The sequence below is a fragment of the Diabrotica virgifera genome, chromosome 1 (assembly GCF_917563875.1).
Source record: "Diabrotica virgifera virgifera chromosome 1, PGI_DIABVI_V3a".
In the NCBI taxonomy this organism is placed as follows: domain Eukaryota; kingdom Metazoa; phylum Arthropoda; class Insecta; order Coleoptera; family Chrysomelidae; genus Diabrotica; species Diabrotica virgifera.
Window position 1 is genome coordinate 77,460,702 of NC_065443.1, and position 16,760 is coordinate 77,477,461.

Consider the following 16,760-nt stretch of genomic DNA (forward strand, 5'->3'; position numbering starts at 1 on the left):
TTGTTATCTATTTTATTGTCTGTGTATGTCTATTGTTTATGTATATGTATAAAAAAGTGTGGTTCGTCCGCTATAACTTTTCCCATGCGTCACGGTTCATTTTTAAACAAATTAAGTCAAAACATAAAGTGAAACGAACGTCGATGTGTATATATATTTTGTATATTATATACTACACACATCGGTGTACGTTTCACTTTATGTTAAAAGTATGTATAAAATTCACTGTTACGTTACAAGAGCTTTATATAAGAATCTCTGCAATAATTTGAAGCTCCAAATACCAAAATTAAAACCCAATAAACTTTATATTCTTACCTATTAGACGAGTTTCGGAGAACTGTACTATCCTCAACTAACCCCCCGCTTATAGAAGCCATATGTAAATCTTCTGTACTAGGGCTCCTCTTTAGTGTATTTTTATAAATGGCTGCCATGATTTTTGGTCTGGTATCATCAATACATTTGGCTACGGGTTGGTCGTCACACACTGTATACCCTTTATATTGACTGGAACCGTAGTTGTCTATATCATAACATTGTTGATTTGTGTAGCAGTAAGAACTATGGCTAAGACTAGTGTTGGATTGTGTTAAACCAGTTTTTGCTTTGGACGATGCGGAATCTGGAGTTTCCGGTGACACCATTTCGATACAGTATTCACTCTCGTCGTATTCTCCAAGGGTTTCCTCATCGCTGTACCTTTATAAATATATAAAAAGAAATCATTATATGGTAATTTAAAATAAAACCTGTTTAATATGTATACAAGTTGGCCGGACGGAAATTTCCACAAAAATGTGTCCAGGGGGGCACATATATGTTTATTTCTGATCGATTATCTCCATTCGCACGTTTCAGTCTCCCCAGACCTCATCAGAGGGGCTATATGATCAGCTCTAAAGCTAGATGAAACCAAACTGTCTATTTAAGCAGAATGATGAAAATAATTCTCGTTTTGGCGCTGTAGCGACATCTATTAATAAAATGAGAAGTCTCAGATCCGTAAATCTGAAGACCTTTACTGTAAAACTAATTTCTGGGTACATCCTTAATCTCTGCCTTTTAGAATTTATAAGGCCAGCAGACGAAGAAAAAGGGGACGAAAAGGACTCTACAATATGGAGTCACATTCCATTCATTCGTGTAGGAAAAAATTACAACGAGAGTTGGTTCCGTGTACTCACAATATAAGCAAACTGGGAAAATGAAAGACACCTTACTAGGACGGTCCGATAAGTACTTAGCCTTCAAAAGAAAAACGTAAATTTTGGAAAAGTGGCGATTTATTTCTGAACTTAGTCTCCTTTTAGCTCTATTTATTTATTTATTTACTGAAATATACATCCACCAGGTATAAACCCATAAAGGTGTACATAAGAAAACTACATACATTGACTGAACACTTGATGACAAAATATAAAATAAAATAAAGAATAACCAAAGATGTTTCTGTTGTTAATACACATACACAATAATAAACAAAGACCTTAATAAAGAAAAATAACATGGCATCAATTTGATAAGCTATTGCGTATTTCGCGTTTACATATGTTAAAACTAAGAAAAAAATGTCCACAGATCTTAAGTTATTTACACTTCTGCACATACTTTTTATCGGACAATAGAAATTATGTTGCGAATTAGGCACCGAAATATGAAAAGTTACACCTGAACGTGACACAGCTCGTGGTACATTAAAGTCTACAAGACTAAGCAAAACATCGCTATTAATTAGGCAATTGACAATTTTGAAGATGAATATTAGGCCGTTTATTTCACGCTGCTTACGCAGTGAATGGAATCCAAACTCAGAAAGGAGTAAATTATAGCTATAGCCTCTAACCGGATATCTGTTATATTTTTTGAGGTAAAAATATCTTAAGAATCTTTTTTGAACAGATTCAAGATTAGAGACAAGTTCTGCATGATTAGGATTCCACACCACGCCGCAGTAATTAAGTTTACTACTAACTAGTCCAAAATATAAACTACGCAAAGCTTCCACAGACGTTACATCTCTGCAGCTTCTAATAATATATCCTAAAGATTTGGTTGTTTTAGATACCACGGTATTAATATGAGTTGAGAATGTTAATTTACTGTCAAATATAACACAAAGATCTTTAAACTTTGAGGTAGAAGACAGTAAAATGTTGTTGACCTTATAATCGAAATGTATATTATTGATCTTTCGGGTATAGGACATTACTTTACATTTCTTTATATTTAAAGATAGTTGATTATCGAAACACCATTCATTAATGGCAGAGATATCCTGTTGAAGTTTAACGCAGTCGGAAATATGGTTAATTTTGCGAAATATTTTCATATCGTCCGCGTACAACAGTGTTTCATAGTCTACGATGAAGCAGATATCATTAACAAAAAGGAGAAATAATAAGGGACCCAGATTTGACCCCTGAGGTACTCCAGACGTGGCAACAAAACGAAAAGATCGAAAGCCTTGATATTCTACGAACAAACTCCTATCAGTTAAATATGATTTCAGTAATATTTGAAAGTTATTAGAAATTCCAAACTGATCTAATTTTGTTAGCAATTTATTGTGTGAGACTCGGTCAAATGCTTTACTGAAATCAGTGTATATGACGTCCACCTGTTGTCTTGAATCTAAAGCTGACGAAACATATTCTGTAAATATACAAAGATTTGTTGCCGTACTCCGAGCTTTCACAAAACCATGTTGACTGCTGGTAATCAAACAACGCACATGAGCATACAAGTAACCTGTCAAGATAATTTCGAACAATTTAGAGAATGCTAATATAAGAGCGATAGGTCGATAGTTAGATATATCAGAGTTTGAACCTGATTTAAAAATAGGACAAACTCTTGTATTTTTCCAGGCAGTTGGAAATGTTGTTGTCTTAAGAATGAGGTTAAAAATTACAACAAGTGGTTCTATGAACACGACGTGACATTTAAGTATCGAAACTGGAAAATTATCAGGACCGCAGGAAAATTTATTTTTTAATTTCTTTGCACCTTCTATAATATCGGTACTGGTAATTTTACCGATATTAAAATAAGAACTTGGATTATAATTAAAATCAGATGTAACAGAAGGAGAGCTATTACTATCAGAAATATAAACACTCTTAAAGAAGTTTGCAAATGCATTTACTATATCTTGACTCGTGGTAAACTTATCACTACCGTATTTTATCAGACCAGGTATCCGTGATTTATTATTTTTGGTATTAACAAAGTTCCAAAATTTTCTCGCATCTGACTTAAAAGAATTTTGGGATCTTTCAACAAATTTTTTATATTCTAGTTGTATTTCTAATTTAATAGTTCTCCTGAGATCTTTAGCTCGTTGGAGGTAAAAACAATATTTACTTCGTCTATTCATTCTCAGATAATGATGTTTACGTTTAACTTTGGTGATTATTTCAGATGTAAACCATGCTGGATATTTTTGAGATCTAGTTGAACTAAGTGGAACACATTTATCTATAACTTCTTGGAGAGACAAACTAAACGAATCTACAGCAGAATCTACATCTGAAAAATGTTTTAAATGACTCCAGTCCATTTCGGTTAAAAGTTTGTTAAATTTATTTACGTTATATTTTCTAAAATTAAGACTTTCTGATTCGGAACAAAATATTCATCTTCTTTGACTTCATACGAAAAATAACAAGTTAAAGCAGGATGATGATAATCAATAGGAACTAAGGCATTGACTTCAGGTGTAACTTCGCAACTAAAAACTGACGGTGTTACAATCAAATCTAATATCTTTCCATGTATATTTTTTATTTTGTTACATTGTATAGAATCTGTATAGTTTAATAGTTGAACAAATCTATTAACTAAAGGAGTTATTTGACTATTATTAACATAATATGCCACAAGATCTGCTAAATTAAAATCTCCAATTAAAACGACCTCATGAGTTTCATGGAAAGTTTCAATATAGTCAAAAAAATCAGAATACTCACTAAATGTCACGTTAGGTGGGATATAAACTGTTATAAAGAAGATTGGTTTGCTATTGGTTTTGAAAACTTTAACACATAAAACATCAATTTTTTCGGGACCGTGCAAGTTCGGCAAAGCGACCTCTATTTCTACGCTCTGTACTTTTATTCGCACTTTTAATTATATTGGCCAATTATATTAGTCCTGGTTGCTGGATAATTGTCAAGACCATAGTCCAAAAAAATAATAAGAAGAAAAAATAAGATGCAGGTTATGTTTAGCAAACGTAAACAATTGTATGTAGTAAATAAAATCAGTTATTAAAATGCAGTACTGCAAGCAAAATACAATTAATTAAATTTACCTTTATATAATAATTGCATATCATATCAATATTGTGGAGCAATATATAATTTTTCTGCGTCAATGACAGAAGGTGTGAAATATACGTCAATTTGACAATTTCAATTGACAATATGAGTTATTTAAGATAGTTGCAATATTTCTCCGCGACTCGCGCACGGTCGTTTCTCGTTTCCCTTTCCAAGTACTTGCACACCGCGAACTACACTATGTTGTTCTGAATAACACACGTTATTATTTACGGCAAAAATCACTCCTCCTCCAAACTTGCCAAAACTTCGATCTTTATGATAAACTGTGTAGGTGTCTTCAGGAAATAGTTCACTACTGCGTACTCCATCCCGAAGCCAAGATTCTGTGATTGCAATAATGTGATATTGTGATATTAGGACATTTTGAAAAAATGTAGTTGTTTTCGAATTTAGACCGCGACCGTTTTGATAATATACAAAAAGTTTGTCATTATTTTTCGGAGATCCAGTGTATGTTATTACAGGTTTTTTGAGACAATAAATGGTAGATTATTTTTGTATTTTATAATCAAATTTCTTTCACCTGCTGCCAAACGATCGCTAAGTTCCTTTTTGATTTTTGAAGTATACTCACGTTGCATAACAGTTTGATCTGACCTCATATATATATATTCTTATAACAGTCTATTGATTTGAGTTTTGGATTTAGGTTTAAAAAATTAGTCACTTGATTACTATTCGGAAACGTAACTTTAATTGGACGACATTTATTTGAGTTGGCTGACGGTTGTAGACCTAAACGGGAAACATGTAAACCATTTAATTGCGGATTTCGATTCATTGATATAGCTGTAAACATATTTTCAATATAAGCTGGCAAATGAATTTCAGTTTCAGCAACACCAAATATTAAAATATTACTTTCTTTGCTTTTAATTTGGTTAAACTCTGTCGTTATTTTTATCATATCGAAGGAATCCCCTTTTTTGTTTAAGTCAATTAGGCTTGCCTTAATTGTCTGTATTTCAACTTCATGGTCAGTTTTTATTTTTGTTATTTCAGTTTTTAGATCGTCGATCTTTTTCTCATAGTCATCAAGTTTGCTATTTAAAATTTGCACTATACCAGCAGAAACACTATCGACGATGGATTTAATAAAATTTTGATCTTGACAAAGTTGTTTAATAGATACGTCGGGCGCACTTCTTATTTCAAGTTGCTGTTCCCTGGTTAATGGCATTTTTTACACTTGACCCAGCGATTATAATCTATACACTTGGCCCAGCGATGCTCCATATTCTTTAACACTTCCGGAGAATACATTTTCTCGAGGTCTGCAAAGTAGGCTGACATAGCGGTGATGAACTCATTATTCGACTTAAATTTCTGCCCGGCGAGTGACTTTTTTAAGTTTGGAAATAGAAAGGAGCCGTACAAGCCCAAATCTGGAGAATACGTTGGTTGGAACACCAGTTTGTAGCCCAATTTGACCAATTTGGCCATGGCGATGGCGGAGGTGTGAGCCGGAGCGTTGTCTTGGTGAAAGAGTACTTTTTTCTTCCACAATTGGGGCTGTTTTTTCTGAAATTCGGCCAATAATGAATCGAGCCAATAATGCGGCAAAGAAAAGCCCTGTGATCGTTTTGCCTTTTCCTAGAAGTGGATATAAATCACACCTTGTGAATCCCAGAAGATGGTGGCCCTCACCTTTCCGGCCGATTGGATAGTCTTCGCACTCCTCGGAGCACCTTCACGGGGTGACATCCACTGTATCAACTGTTACTTGGTCTCTGGTGTATACCAGTGGAAGCATGTTTCGTCGAGGGTTACGAAACAACGTAGAAACTCATTTGGATTACGCTTAAACAGCATCAGACACTGCTCTGAGGTGGTCTCATGGTTGCGTTTATTGTTCGGAATTCGAAAATGCGGCAGCTATCGCGCCGACAGCTTTTTTATGCCCAAAATTTCATGCAGGATATGACCAACGAGATCTTTTGAGATGCCTACTCTCTCAGCTATCTCACGCAGTTTCAGTCCGCGGTCCACCAATACCAGATCGTGGACTTCTTTCGCGTTATCCTCAGTGGTAGCCGTTTTTGGGGCAACTGTGAGTGTCTTACCAAAAACCGACGTGCCACCACGTTGAAACTCGTTAAACCAATCTTTGACGGTTTCTATCGAAGAAGAAGAGTCGCCGTTTACAGAATTCAAGCGCTTCTTGATTTCGCAGCGGGATTTCCCTTCTAAAAACAAGAGTCAGATCACCGACTGATATTGCTCTTTTTTCATTTTTCTAAAATCCCCAAACACGCCAGCTTACACAGGTGGTCAAAAAAAAACTACGAGTCCGATTTGGCTAATATTTTGACATAAGCCGTCTATGAGAATGTACTACACGATGGTAGATTTCTCTTGCGACAGTGGCGCCACCGAGCGGAGAGGCTAAGTATTTATCGGAAAACCCACGTATGTTACATTTCGGTTCATAGGTGAACCCTTTAATTTCGTATTCTGTTTGTGTATGTATCATATCAATTATTTAGTGTGACAACTGACAAAAAAAAAACAAAAACTGGCCGAAGAAAGAAATTAAAATCTAAACCAGGGCTTCCCAAACTGTGCATCGCGACGCCCTGGGGCGTCGCGGCTTTGTTCCAGGGACGTCGCGTGTCAGCGCTGACTTCTATTCGATATTTTAAACTGATATGTGACTGAAAAACTGAAAATAATATTAACTGGGATATCTGTGTAGGCGTGTGTACGGATGGTGCCCGAGCGATGCCTGGACAGTATGGAGGACTACAAGCTCTCATCAAAACCAAGGGTCCAAGTGTAAAATACACATTTGTCATACATAGAGAGGCCTTAGCAGCAAAGAAATTACACCTGAGTTAAGTGTTATGATGGATAGCATTATTAAAGTGGTTTCCTACACACGATCCGTGAAATAAATACTTTTCAAAAACTTTGTGAAGAAATGCCTTTAATTTATTAATACAACTCTCGTTGGCTGTCCAAAGGCAACGTACTCGCACATGTATACGAATTAAGAAATGAATTTTACACGTATCTACATACAGAATCGCATAATATTGCGCAAAACTTTATTAATTCAGAGTTTATAATAAAATTAGCATACCTCTTAGTCCTGTCGCCAGGGGGGGTGCAACGGCCTCCTGTATTCAGATGGACTTACCCAAGTTTTTTTATGTATTTTGACCTGTAGAACACGAATTTTTTGGGTAACAGTTGATCCGGATGTCGATAAGATTGTTATAAACCAAGAAGTTGAGGAATCACATAACAGCGATTTCTCGCAAAACAAAACATTTTTTTGTATTTTTTGGACCATTCTAACCAAAAAATGTTCCTACAAATGTTTTCGTAAGATGCATAGTTTTCGAGATAAACGCGGTTGAACTTTCAAAAAATCGAAAAATTGGAATTTTTGAACCCGAAAAACTTTTGATTAAAAAATAAAATAGCAATTCTGCTTACCGCATTTGAAAGTTCAAGTCAAATTATATCGGTTTTAATTATTTGTATTGCTAAAAATGTATCATTTTATTGTTAAAACAAAGCTATAAACACCTAGTGCTTGAGTGATGTTTCAATGATTTCTTATTTAAAATCGAACGAGTACGTAGAGGAGGTAAAAGTGCAAGCGGGGCTATTTCTAAGTAGCATGCATTAAAACGCATGTATTAGGCACGGGAAACACTATGTGTTTATAGCTTTTTTTAACAATCAAAAAATAAATTTTTAGCAATGCAAATATTCAAAACAGATATAATTTGACTTAAACTTTTAAAGGCGGTAAGCAGAATTGCTATTTTATTTTTTATTCAAACGTTATTCGGGTTCAAAAATTGCAATTTTTCGATTTTTTGAAAGTTCAACCGCGTTTATCTCGAAAACTATGCATCCTACGAAAAAATTTGTAGGAACATTTTTTGGTTAGAATGACCCAAAAAATACAAAAAAATGTTTTGTTTTGCGAGAAATCGCTGTTATGTAATTCCTCAACTTCTTTGTTTATAACAATCTTATCGACATCCGGACTAACTGTTACCCAAAAAATTCGTGTTCTACGGGTCAAAATACATAAAAAAAACTTGGGTAAGTCCATCTAAATTAAGAAGGCCGTTGTACCCCCCCTGGCGACAGGACTATCTGGACATATTTAAGAAATTAAATGATCTTAATAAGTCTTTGCAGGGAAACAATACGCATATCCTGTAATTGGCAGATAAAATTACTGGGTTTTAGAAGAAGTTGCTCTTATGGAAGAGAAAATTAGAATATCAAGAAATTGACTGTTTGCCTGCTTTATAAGGTATTCTACAAGAAAAATCGATAGAAAGCCTCGATCCCTCTTTAAAAAATCTGTTTACACAACACATGTCATCATTGAGCGAACACTTTGAGAAACATTTTCCCGAAGATCTGGAGCAATATGACTGGGTCAGAAACCCTTTCCAGTCATCAACACAATCGACACTTTCGACAGAGGAAGAAGAACAACTGACAGAATTGTCCTGTGATTCTAGCCTAAAGCTTTTGCAGCTCAGTTTCTCATGAATATCATGCCCTCAGTACTTCTGCATTAAAGGTTTTATTATCATTTGCGACTTCGTACCTGTGCAAAACGGGCTTTTCTGCGGTTGCAGTAGTAATTAAAAACAAGTACAGGTCAAACATAAACGTAGAAAAAATAATGAGAGTGGCAATTTACAAACTGAAGCCCCGGTTTCGTAAGCTGTGCTCAAAAAAGCAAGCAAATCCCTCACATTAACCAGCCAGTTACATAAATAAATATCCCTTTTTATTTTTGTGCCTGTTTTGATTTCGTTCTTAATTTCTAATAAAAATTATAAATGTTCAAATAGTGTTTTTGTTATACTTAACTATAACCTGTTACTAGGCTAGTACTAAAATTTGTAAGTATTATTGGGTGTTGGGTTGAGGGGCGTCGCAAAAAAATAGCAAAATCCCAAGGGCGTCGCAGTACGAGTAAGTTTGGGAAGCCCTAATCTAAACCATTGGCGTACTAAATCAACTAATGGACCGTGATAGTGTGACGTCAAAACGTCAAAAAAGTTTCCAAACAAAGCAAAAGTTTGACGTCTGTGAATTGTTTATACACGTGATTTGTGTAATCATTTTTAATTTTATTTTGTTTTAACAATCATCTGCACATTTTTTCTAAAGACACAATCCTTGTTAGTCATATCAATCATATTGCTTTTAATTTTTTAGATCTCCTTATATAAAATCAAGGATTTACACACTACATAGTACTTACTGCGTTTCTTCAGGTTCTTAACCAGTCCTATACGGAAATATGGTGGTAAGTATACTATGAGCATTGATTACAATCACGGGTACCCAACACATTACCATCATTATCATCATCATCATCATTCTCTTTGACTTATCCCTGTGCGGGGTCGGCTTCCCTAATTGCATTTCTCCACACAATTCTATCTTGGGTCACATCAATGTTAATTCCCTTTACCAACATGTCCTGCCTTATCGTCTCCTCCCAGGTATTCTTTGGTCTTTCTCTTCTACTCCTTCCAGGAATCTGCACTTCAGCTATTCTTCGGATTGAGTGATTAACGTCTCGACGTTGAATATGACTAAACCATCTTAACTTATGCTCTCTCATTTTGGCATCAATTGGTGCCACACCTAGACTTCCCCTAATATACTCATTTCTAATTTTATCCTTCTTTGTCACTCCACTCATCCATCTAAGCATTCTTATTTCCGCCACATGCATTCGTTATTCCTCTTTCTTTTTCACTGCCCAACATTCAGTTCCGTACATCATAGCCGGTCTAAAATTCAATATTAAGAAAACTAAATACATTATGATAGATCGTAGTCGGTCTTATGACTGTGTTATAGAATTTTACCTTCAGCTTTATTGGAATTTTTCTGTCACACAACACACCACTTGCCTCTTTCCACTTCATCCATCCAGTCCTAATTCTACTGCATGCATCTCCATCTATTTCTCCATTACTTTGTAATACCGATCCTGGATATTTAAAACTATTACTTTTCACAATCATTTCACCATCCAAAGATACCATTTTGTTTGTAGTAACTCCATCTTTAAATGAACATTCCAAATATTCTGTTTTCGTCCTACTAAGTTTTAAACTTTTTCCTCCAGAGCTTGTCTCCACTGTTCCAGTTTTTGTTCTTAGTCTCTTTCACTCTATCCTATTAACACTACATTATCAGCATCCATTAGGCACCATGGAATGCTACCCTGTAGTTTCGCTGTTATCTGGTCCAAAACTAATAACTAAGGACTAAGCACCGAGCCAGTCTCTCCCACACCTGTCCTAACACTAGTCGTTACTTCCTCATACGTATCTCTCACAATCTTTACATATTCGCCAGGGACTCCTTTCTTATTGAGTGCCCACCACAGAATCTCTCGAGGAACTCTATCATATGCTTTCTCAAGATCAATGAATACCATATGAGCGTTGGTCTCTTTAATCCTGTATTTTTCCATCAGTTGCCTTACAATGAAAATTGCATCTGTTGTTGATCTGCCCTGCATAAAGCCAAATTGATTATCGGATATTTCGGTTTCTTCACGTATCCGTCTATCAATTACTCTCTCCCATATTTTCATGGTGTGGCTAAGTAGTTTTATAGCCCTGTAGTTTGTACATTGTTGTATGTCACCCTTGTTTTTGTAGACAGGTACTAATATACTGCTTCTCCATTCGTCTGGCATTTGTCCAACTTCCATAATTCTGTTAAATAGACCTGCTAGCCAACTTATTCCTGTCCCTGTCTCTCCCAATGCTCTCCATACTTACCCAGGAATATCATCTGGTCCGACTGATTTTTCTTTCTTTAGCCAACACATTACCATTTTGTAAAAATTAAACATTTTACAAGCAATATATTCCAATTATAAAAACCAAAACAAACACCACGTGTGAATTTTTACTTTGTTTGTAAACTTTTTGCAGAGTAGCCAACATTAATTTGACGTCACGACTATCACGGTCCATTAATCAGATAAGTGCATGTTAGTTTAAAAGTGTTTTTAAATAAATAAAATAAAGTATTAGACCGAATTTAAAATATAAAGGTTAATATACATGGGTCTTAAAACGATATCTTATTGGTCCTTCATTGCAATTAAAAAACATTGGAGTAATTATTTGCCTGGCTTAAGACTGAAAGAAAAATAATCGAAAATATTGAAAAAATGTGTCCCCCTTTAACCAAAAATTGACCTGTCGCTGGGATTTTCAAAAATTTGGTTGCAGTTACTGATAAAGCCTCTGTTTCGATTTCGTCCGGCCTCCATGTATATTTTGTCATTAAATTTTTAGTACACGGTTATAAGCGCGGAAATAACCGGCAAAAAAACGCAAAAGATGGAAAAAATAATACATTGTAGTATTCCCAATGGATGTGCGAGGTGGTATTCGGATTTTTGCAAATAAAGTTAGGTAACAACTTCAACAATAATAATTGACTTATGCTCCTTCTCAAATATGCCCGGAACATTAATAAAAAAATTAAAATATTTAAAAATTTCGAAAAACATCGATTTTTTTCTACTTTCTTTGCTCATAACTTTAAAACGATTCATTTTGGAACAAATTCGTGGGGAAATAAAATAAAGATAAATTGAATTTTGTATGATAAACGACTGGTTAAAAATGTCTTAAGTTATTACGCTTTCTGCAAAATAGCAATAAATACAAAATAAGGGGGAAAAAAGGCCTGTTTTTATTCAACGTTTTTTAACCACTTTGGTTGCACTCAGAACTTTCGTAATTCGCTTAGAAAATTATTACAACATATATCGTTCACCAAATTTCATTAAAATCGACCTGATAGATTTTGCAGAATAATTTTGCAATCTGAATTTTTTTTAAAAAGTTCAAATTTTTTAAAAACTTTCTGAAGAAATTTAGGAGTTTGCTTATTTTTTTACATGTAAAGACCTACATATAGACACCTTTTTTAACAGGAGTTTGCTTATTTTTTTACATATAAAGACCTATATATATAGACTTTTTTTAAATATAGACACCTCTACTAGTTTCATCTCTTTTTAATTCACAATGTATTATGTTTTCATCTTTTAAGTTATTTTGCCGATTATTGGCACGCTCACCACTGTATAAATAATTTAAAAGTATTGATACTTGTAGACTATAAATTTATTTTGTATAATTGCCTTTTTTATACAGTAAGGTGCAAATGTATGGAATAAATTCGTTATTAAAAGTTTATTTGGACATTTTGATAAATAATTATATTAATGTTTACTCTACTGAGAATTGAATAACCTTATAATCAAGTATATTCAAATGGGAAATAAGCCACAATTTTACCTAAAAATGATTTTATTAACGTTTCGACGCCCAAGTCGGGTGTCGTTGTCAAAATACAAAATAATACTAAATAAACAAAAATGTTGTTGCTTAGTAAAAAATTCTTCTAATAATTTATTTAATCTGACTCATTTATATCGGCAATTCAGACAAGTATTATACATTTTAAAGTAGACGACTTTAAAATGATATTGCCAATATTGATGAGTTGCGTTCCTGGGACGACTTTACTAAAAGATAGTTCATTCGATTACATGAAATCAATCCCAACTCAAGAATATCCGCCACAAAAAATCATAGCATGTGATCTGTCTTTAAAAAGACAACCAAATGCAACGGTGGCACTGAAATTCTCGCGTTAGAGATTCCATAGTAAATCACGAGGAAAAACCAGGAAAAACCTCGTGATACTATCCCGACATCGTAAGTATTTGGGTTTACATTTAGTTTACTCTCAAAACTAATACCGAATTCTGACTTGATATTTTAAATTTTAAATAATACTAAAATACTAAATGTACTAACTCGATATGTTACTAATTTACTAATTATGGTATTTTCTTTCTATTGACTTCCTCCTTTAATATGGGTAACCACATCCTACTGCATTCTACCGAGGAATTTGCGACACAATCGGTTTCATTTAGCATAATTAGAGCCGCTTCTTTGATTTTTCTCTTTTTACTATCTGCTTCTTTTAGGACTATACTTGAACCTCTCCACTGAACTCTATGTTCATTATCCCATGCGTGTTGACATATTTGAGATCTATCAAATTCTCTATTTTTTATATAAGACTGATGTTCATTTACTCTAACGTCTAATGGTCTTGACGTTTCACCTATATAAAATTGTTCGCATTCACAAGGTATTTTATAAATACAATTCTTTGTTCTTTCTTGTTCACTGTTAGGTTTAGTTTTAGATAGAATAGATCTCAATGTGTTTGTTGTTTTGAATGTTGTTGATATGTTGAATTTATTTCCTATTGTTTTAAGTTTCTCGGATAGTCCTTTTACATATGGTATTGATATTTTCCTCGTATTATTTCTTGTGAATGTTGTAGGATCCCATTCTAAGTTGTTCTGTTCCATTCGATCCTAATTCTAATCCTAATTCCATAGGCTCTAATTATGCTAAATGAAACCGATTGTGTCGCAAATTCCTCGGTAGAATGCAGTAGGATGTGGTTACCCATATTAAAGGAGGAAGTCAATAGAAAGAAAATACCACAATTAGTAAATCAGTAACATATCGAGTTAGTACATTGAGTATTTTAGTATTATTTAAAATTTAAAATATCAAGTCAGAATTCGGTATTAGTTTTGAGAGTAAACTAAATGTAAACCCAAATACTTACGATGTCGGGATAGTATCACGAGGTTTTTCCTGGTTTTCCCTCGTGATTTACTATGGAATCTCTAACGCAAGAATTTCAGTGCCACCGTTGAATTTGGTTGTCTTTTTAAAGACAGATCACATGCTATGATTTTTTGTGGCGGATATTCTTGAGTTGGGATTGATTTCATGTAATCGAATGAACTATCTTTTAGTAAAGTCGTCCCAGGAACGCAACTCATCAATATTGGCAATATCATTTTAAAGTCGTCTACTTTAAAATGTATAATACGTGTCTGAATTGCCGATATAAATGAGTCAGATTAAATAAATTATTAGAAGAATTTTTTACTAAGCAACAACATTTTTGTTTATTTAGTATTATTTTGTATTTTGACAACGACACCCGACTTGGGCGTCGAAACGTTAATAAAATCATTTTTAGGTAAAATTGTGGCTTATTTCCCATTTGAATATACTTGATTATAAAAATGCCACAAGAAAATAGCTTCAGAACAACATTGAATAACCTTAGCACACGACCTCTATTCTCATTTAAAAAATAATCGTTTACGTCATGACGCCCAGATGGATGACGTCACTAGTTTGATATCATCATCATTCAACCCGGATATATCCACTGCTGGACATAGGTCTCCCTCAGTCTTTTCCATGTATTTCGGTTTTGTGTTGTTTGCATTTAATTTTTGTCGATCCGTTTTATGTCATCAGGCCATCTTGTTGGCGGACAATCTCTACTTCGATTTGCTGCTTCTCTTGCTCTCCAGTGTATTATTCGCTGTGTTCATCTATTATCCGACATTCTAGCTATGTGTCTAGCCCAATTCCACTTTAGGGTCATAATTCTTTCTATGGCATCTGTCACTTCTGTTCTTCGTCTTATTTCCTTGTTTGTAGTTTGATATATACGCCAACAAATTATAACAAACATTAAAAATCGACCTGTTTCGGCATTTTTCCTTAAATTCGTCGTCTTACGAAATATCGAATTTATTCTATACATTTCCACCTTACTGTATAATATCGTGTGCGGGAGATATTGAATGGAATGTATAAAATTGCATTACTTTTGTCATACTTTCCACAATAATTCCTTACTTATCTGGAGGATTGTGCACCAGCGCACACTGGTCACCTACTGATACAGACACCTCGGGATCAACACAAGACGTTTGTTCTCCAGATCCAGGGCTTCTTCTCACACCTTGCTGTACTTCTACAACGAAGACACCATCTCTGGCACTGGGAGAATATCGCATAGTAGTTTCTCTACTGTCTTCTTGCAGGTCCTACAAAAATTGCATCTATTTATATATATCTTAATTCGCTATAACGATGAGTTATTTACTCAAGCACTTGAAAACTGTGCAGAAGAGATCAAGATAATTGGTGAAGATATAAATAGCATTGCTGAAAATAAGAAAGACTGCAGACGCTACTAAACACAATTTGTGATACTGGGAAACAGTTTGGTTTAACAATTAACATAAAGAAAACAAAAACCATGATTATAAGTAAGAGAGGTAAAGTCATAACAAGGATCCAGATAAAAAGTGAAGATATTAAACAAGTTGACAAAATGAAATACTGGGTTACGGAAGATATAAATCTGAAATCAGAAATTTGATCAAGAATGGAGCAATCAAGAGCAGTCTTTTTGAAGATGAGGAAATTTCTGAGTCTCAGACTTAATCTCCAAATCCGATATCGGATGGTAAAATGTTATACCCACTCTATTCTTCTTTATGGTACCGAAGCTTGGACTGTAAATCTTGACTTAATGAGAAAGCTGGAAACTTTTGAGATCTTTTTAGGAGAATTTTGAAAATGCCATGGACCGATCTCATTACTCACGAAATGGTGATGCACAGAATAGGAAAGAGACAGATAACTTTTGACCACCAGTAAAAGGATAAAAACAGCATATTTGTTCCAACTGCATAGTTGTTACAGGTGTTTATGAAGGGCAAAGTCGAAGGAAAAGGAGGTACTGCTAGAAGACAAAATATCCTGGATGAAAAACATTCTCGACTGGACCGGAGTAAACACAGATACTATTTAAGGAAAGCAGAAGATAGACACGAATTTGTAATGGTTATAGCCAACCTTCGTTAGTGAAGACGGCACTGGAAGAATAAGATACATATCTTTTGGTGGAAATTTTACTTACATTTCGTTCTTCAGTTTCAACAATGAGATGATTATTTTTTAGCGTCATAGTTATGATGCTGCCGTTGGTGTTCGAATGGTTATTGCTTCTTACTTGGGTGTTCATTTCAACTCCATTAACTACTTCTAAGTCTTCTAGATTTACGGATAGGTGAGTGTCGTTTAGATTCTAAAATAAAAAAATTGTAAATATTAGTATGGTTAGTATTCAGTTAAGGTTGATATATTCTTAATAGATGTCCATAAATATTTTTTTATTTAGCTCATGCCTCGACAACTAATGGCCATTGGCATGGTAGGTACGGTGAATTTTAGCAGTTGTAGGTACCTAGTATCATGTGTAGTGTGTGTGTTGAGTAAGTGTCTTGTTACTTTGTAAAGTCGACGTCATTGGCTTTGCAAAGAGACGCTAATTGTATCCGAACGTCTGCTGTCCTTCCGGTGAGTACCGATCCCACAAGGACAGAAACTATTTTCATTTATTAATTTATAATAAACGAAACATTTCTGATCCTGGTGAAATTCGAACTCATGACCATTCGGACCTTTCGATCCA

General features: G+C 34.4%; 1 protein-coding gene across 1 annotated transcript in view; it reads right to left on the reverse strand.

The window, feature by feature from the left end:
• Nucleotides 1-16,760, reverse strand: part of LOC114349406 (uncharacterized) — a 257,935-nt gene that overhangs the window by 5,500 nt on the left and 235,675 nt on the right. The window contains exons 5-7 of the mRNA XM_050657047.1: nucleotides 16,206-16,373; nucleotides 15,134-15,324; nucleotides 319-702 (exon numbers count right to left, since the gene is read on the reverse strand). Coding sequence (XP_050513004.1) covers nucleotides 319-702; nucleotides 15,134-15,324; nucleotides 16,206-16,373 — 743 coding nt within the window. The remainder of the gene's footprint in view (nucleotides 1-318; nucleotides 703-15,133; nucleotides 15,325-16,205; nucleotides 16,374-16,760) is intronic.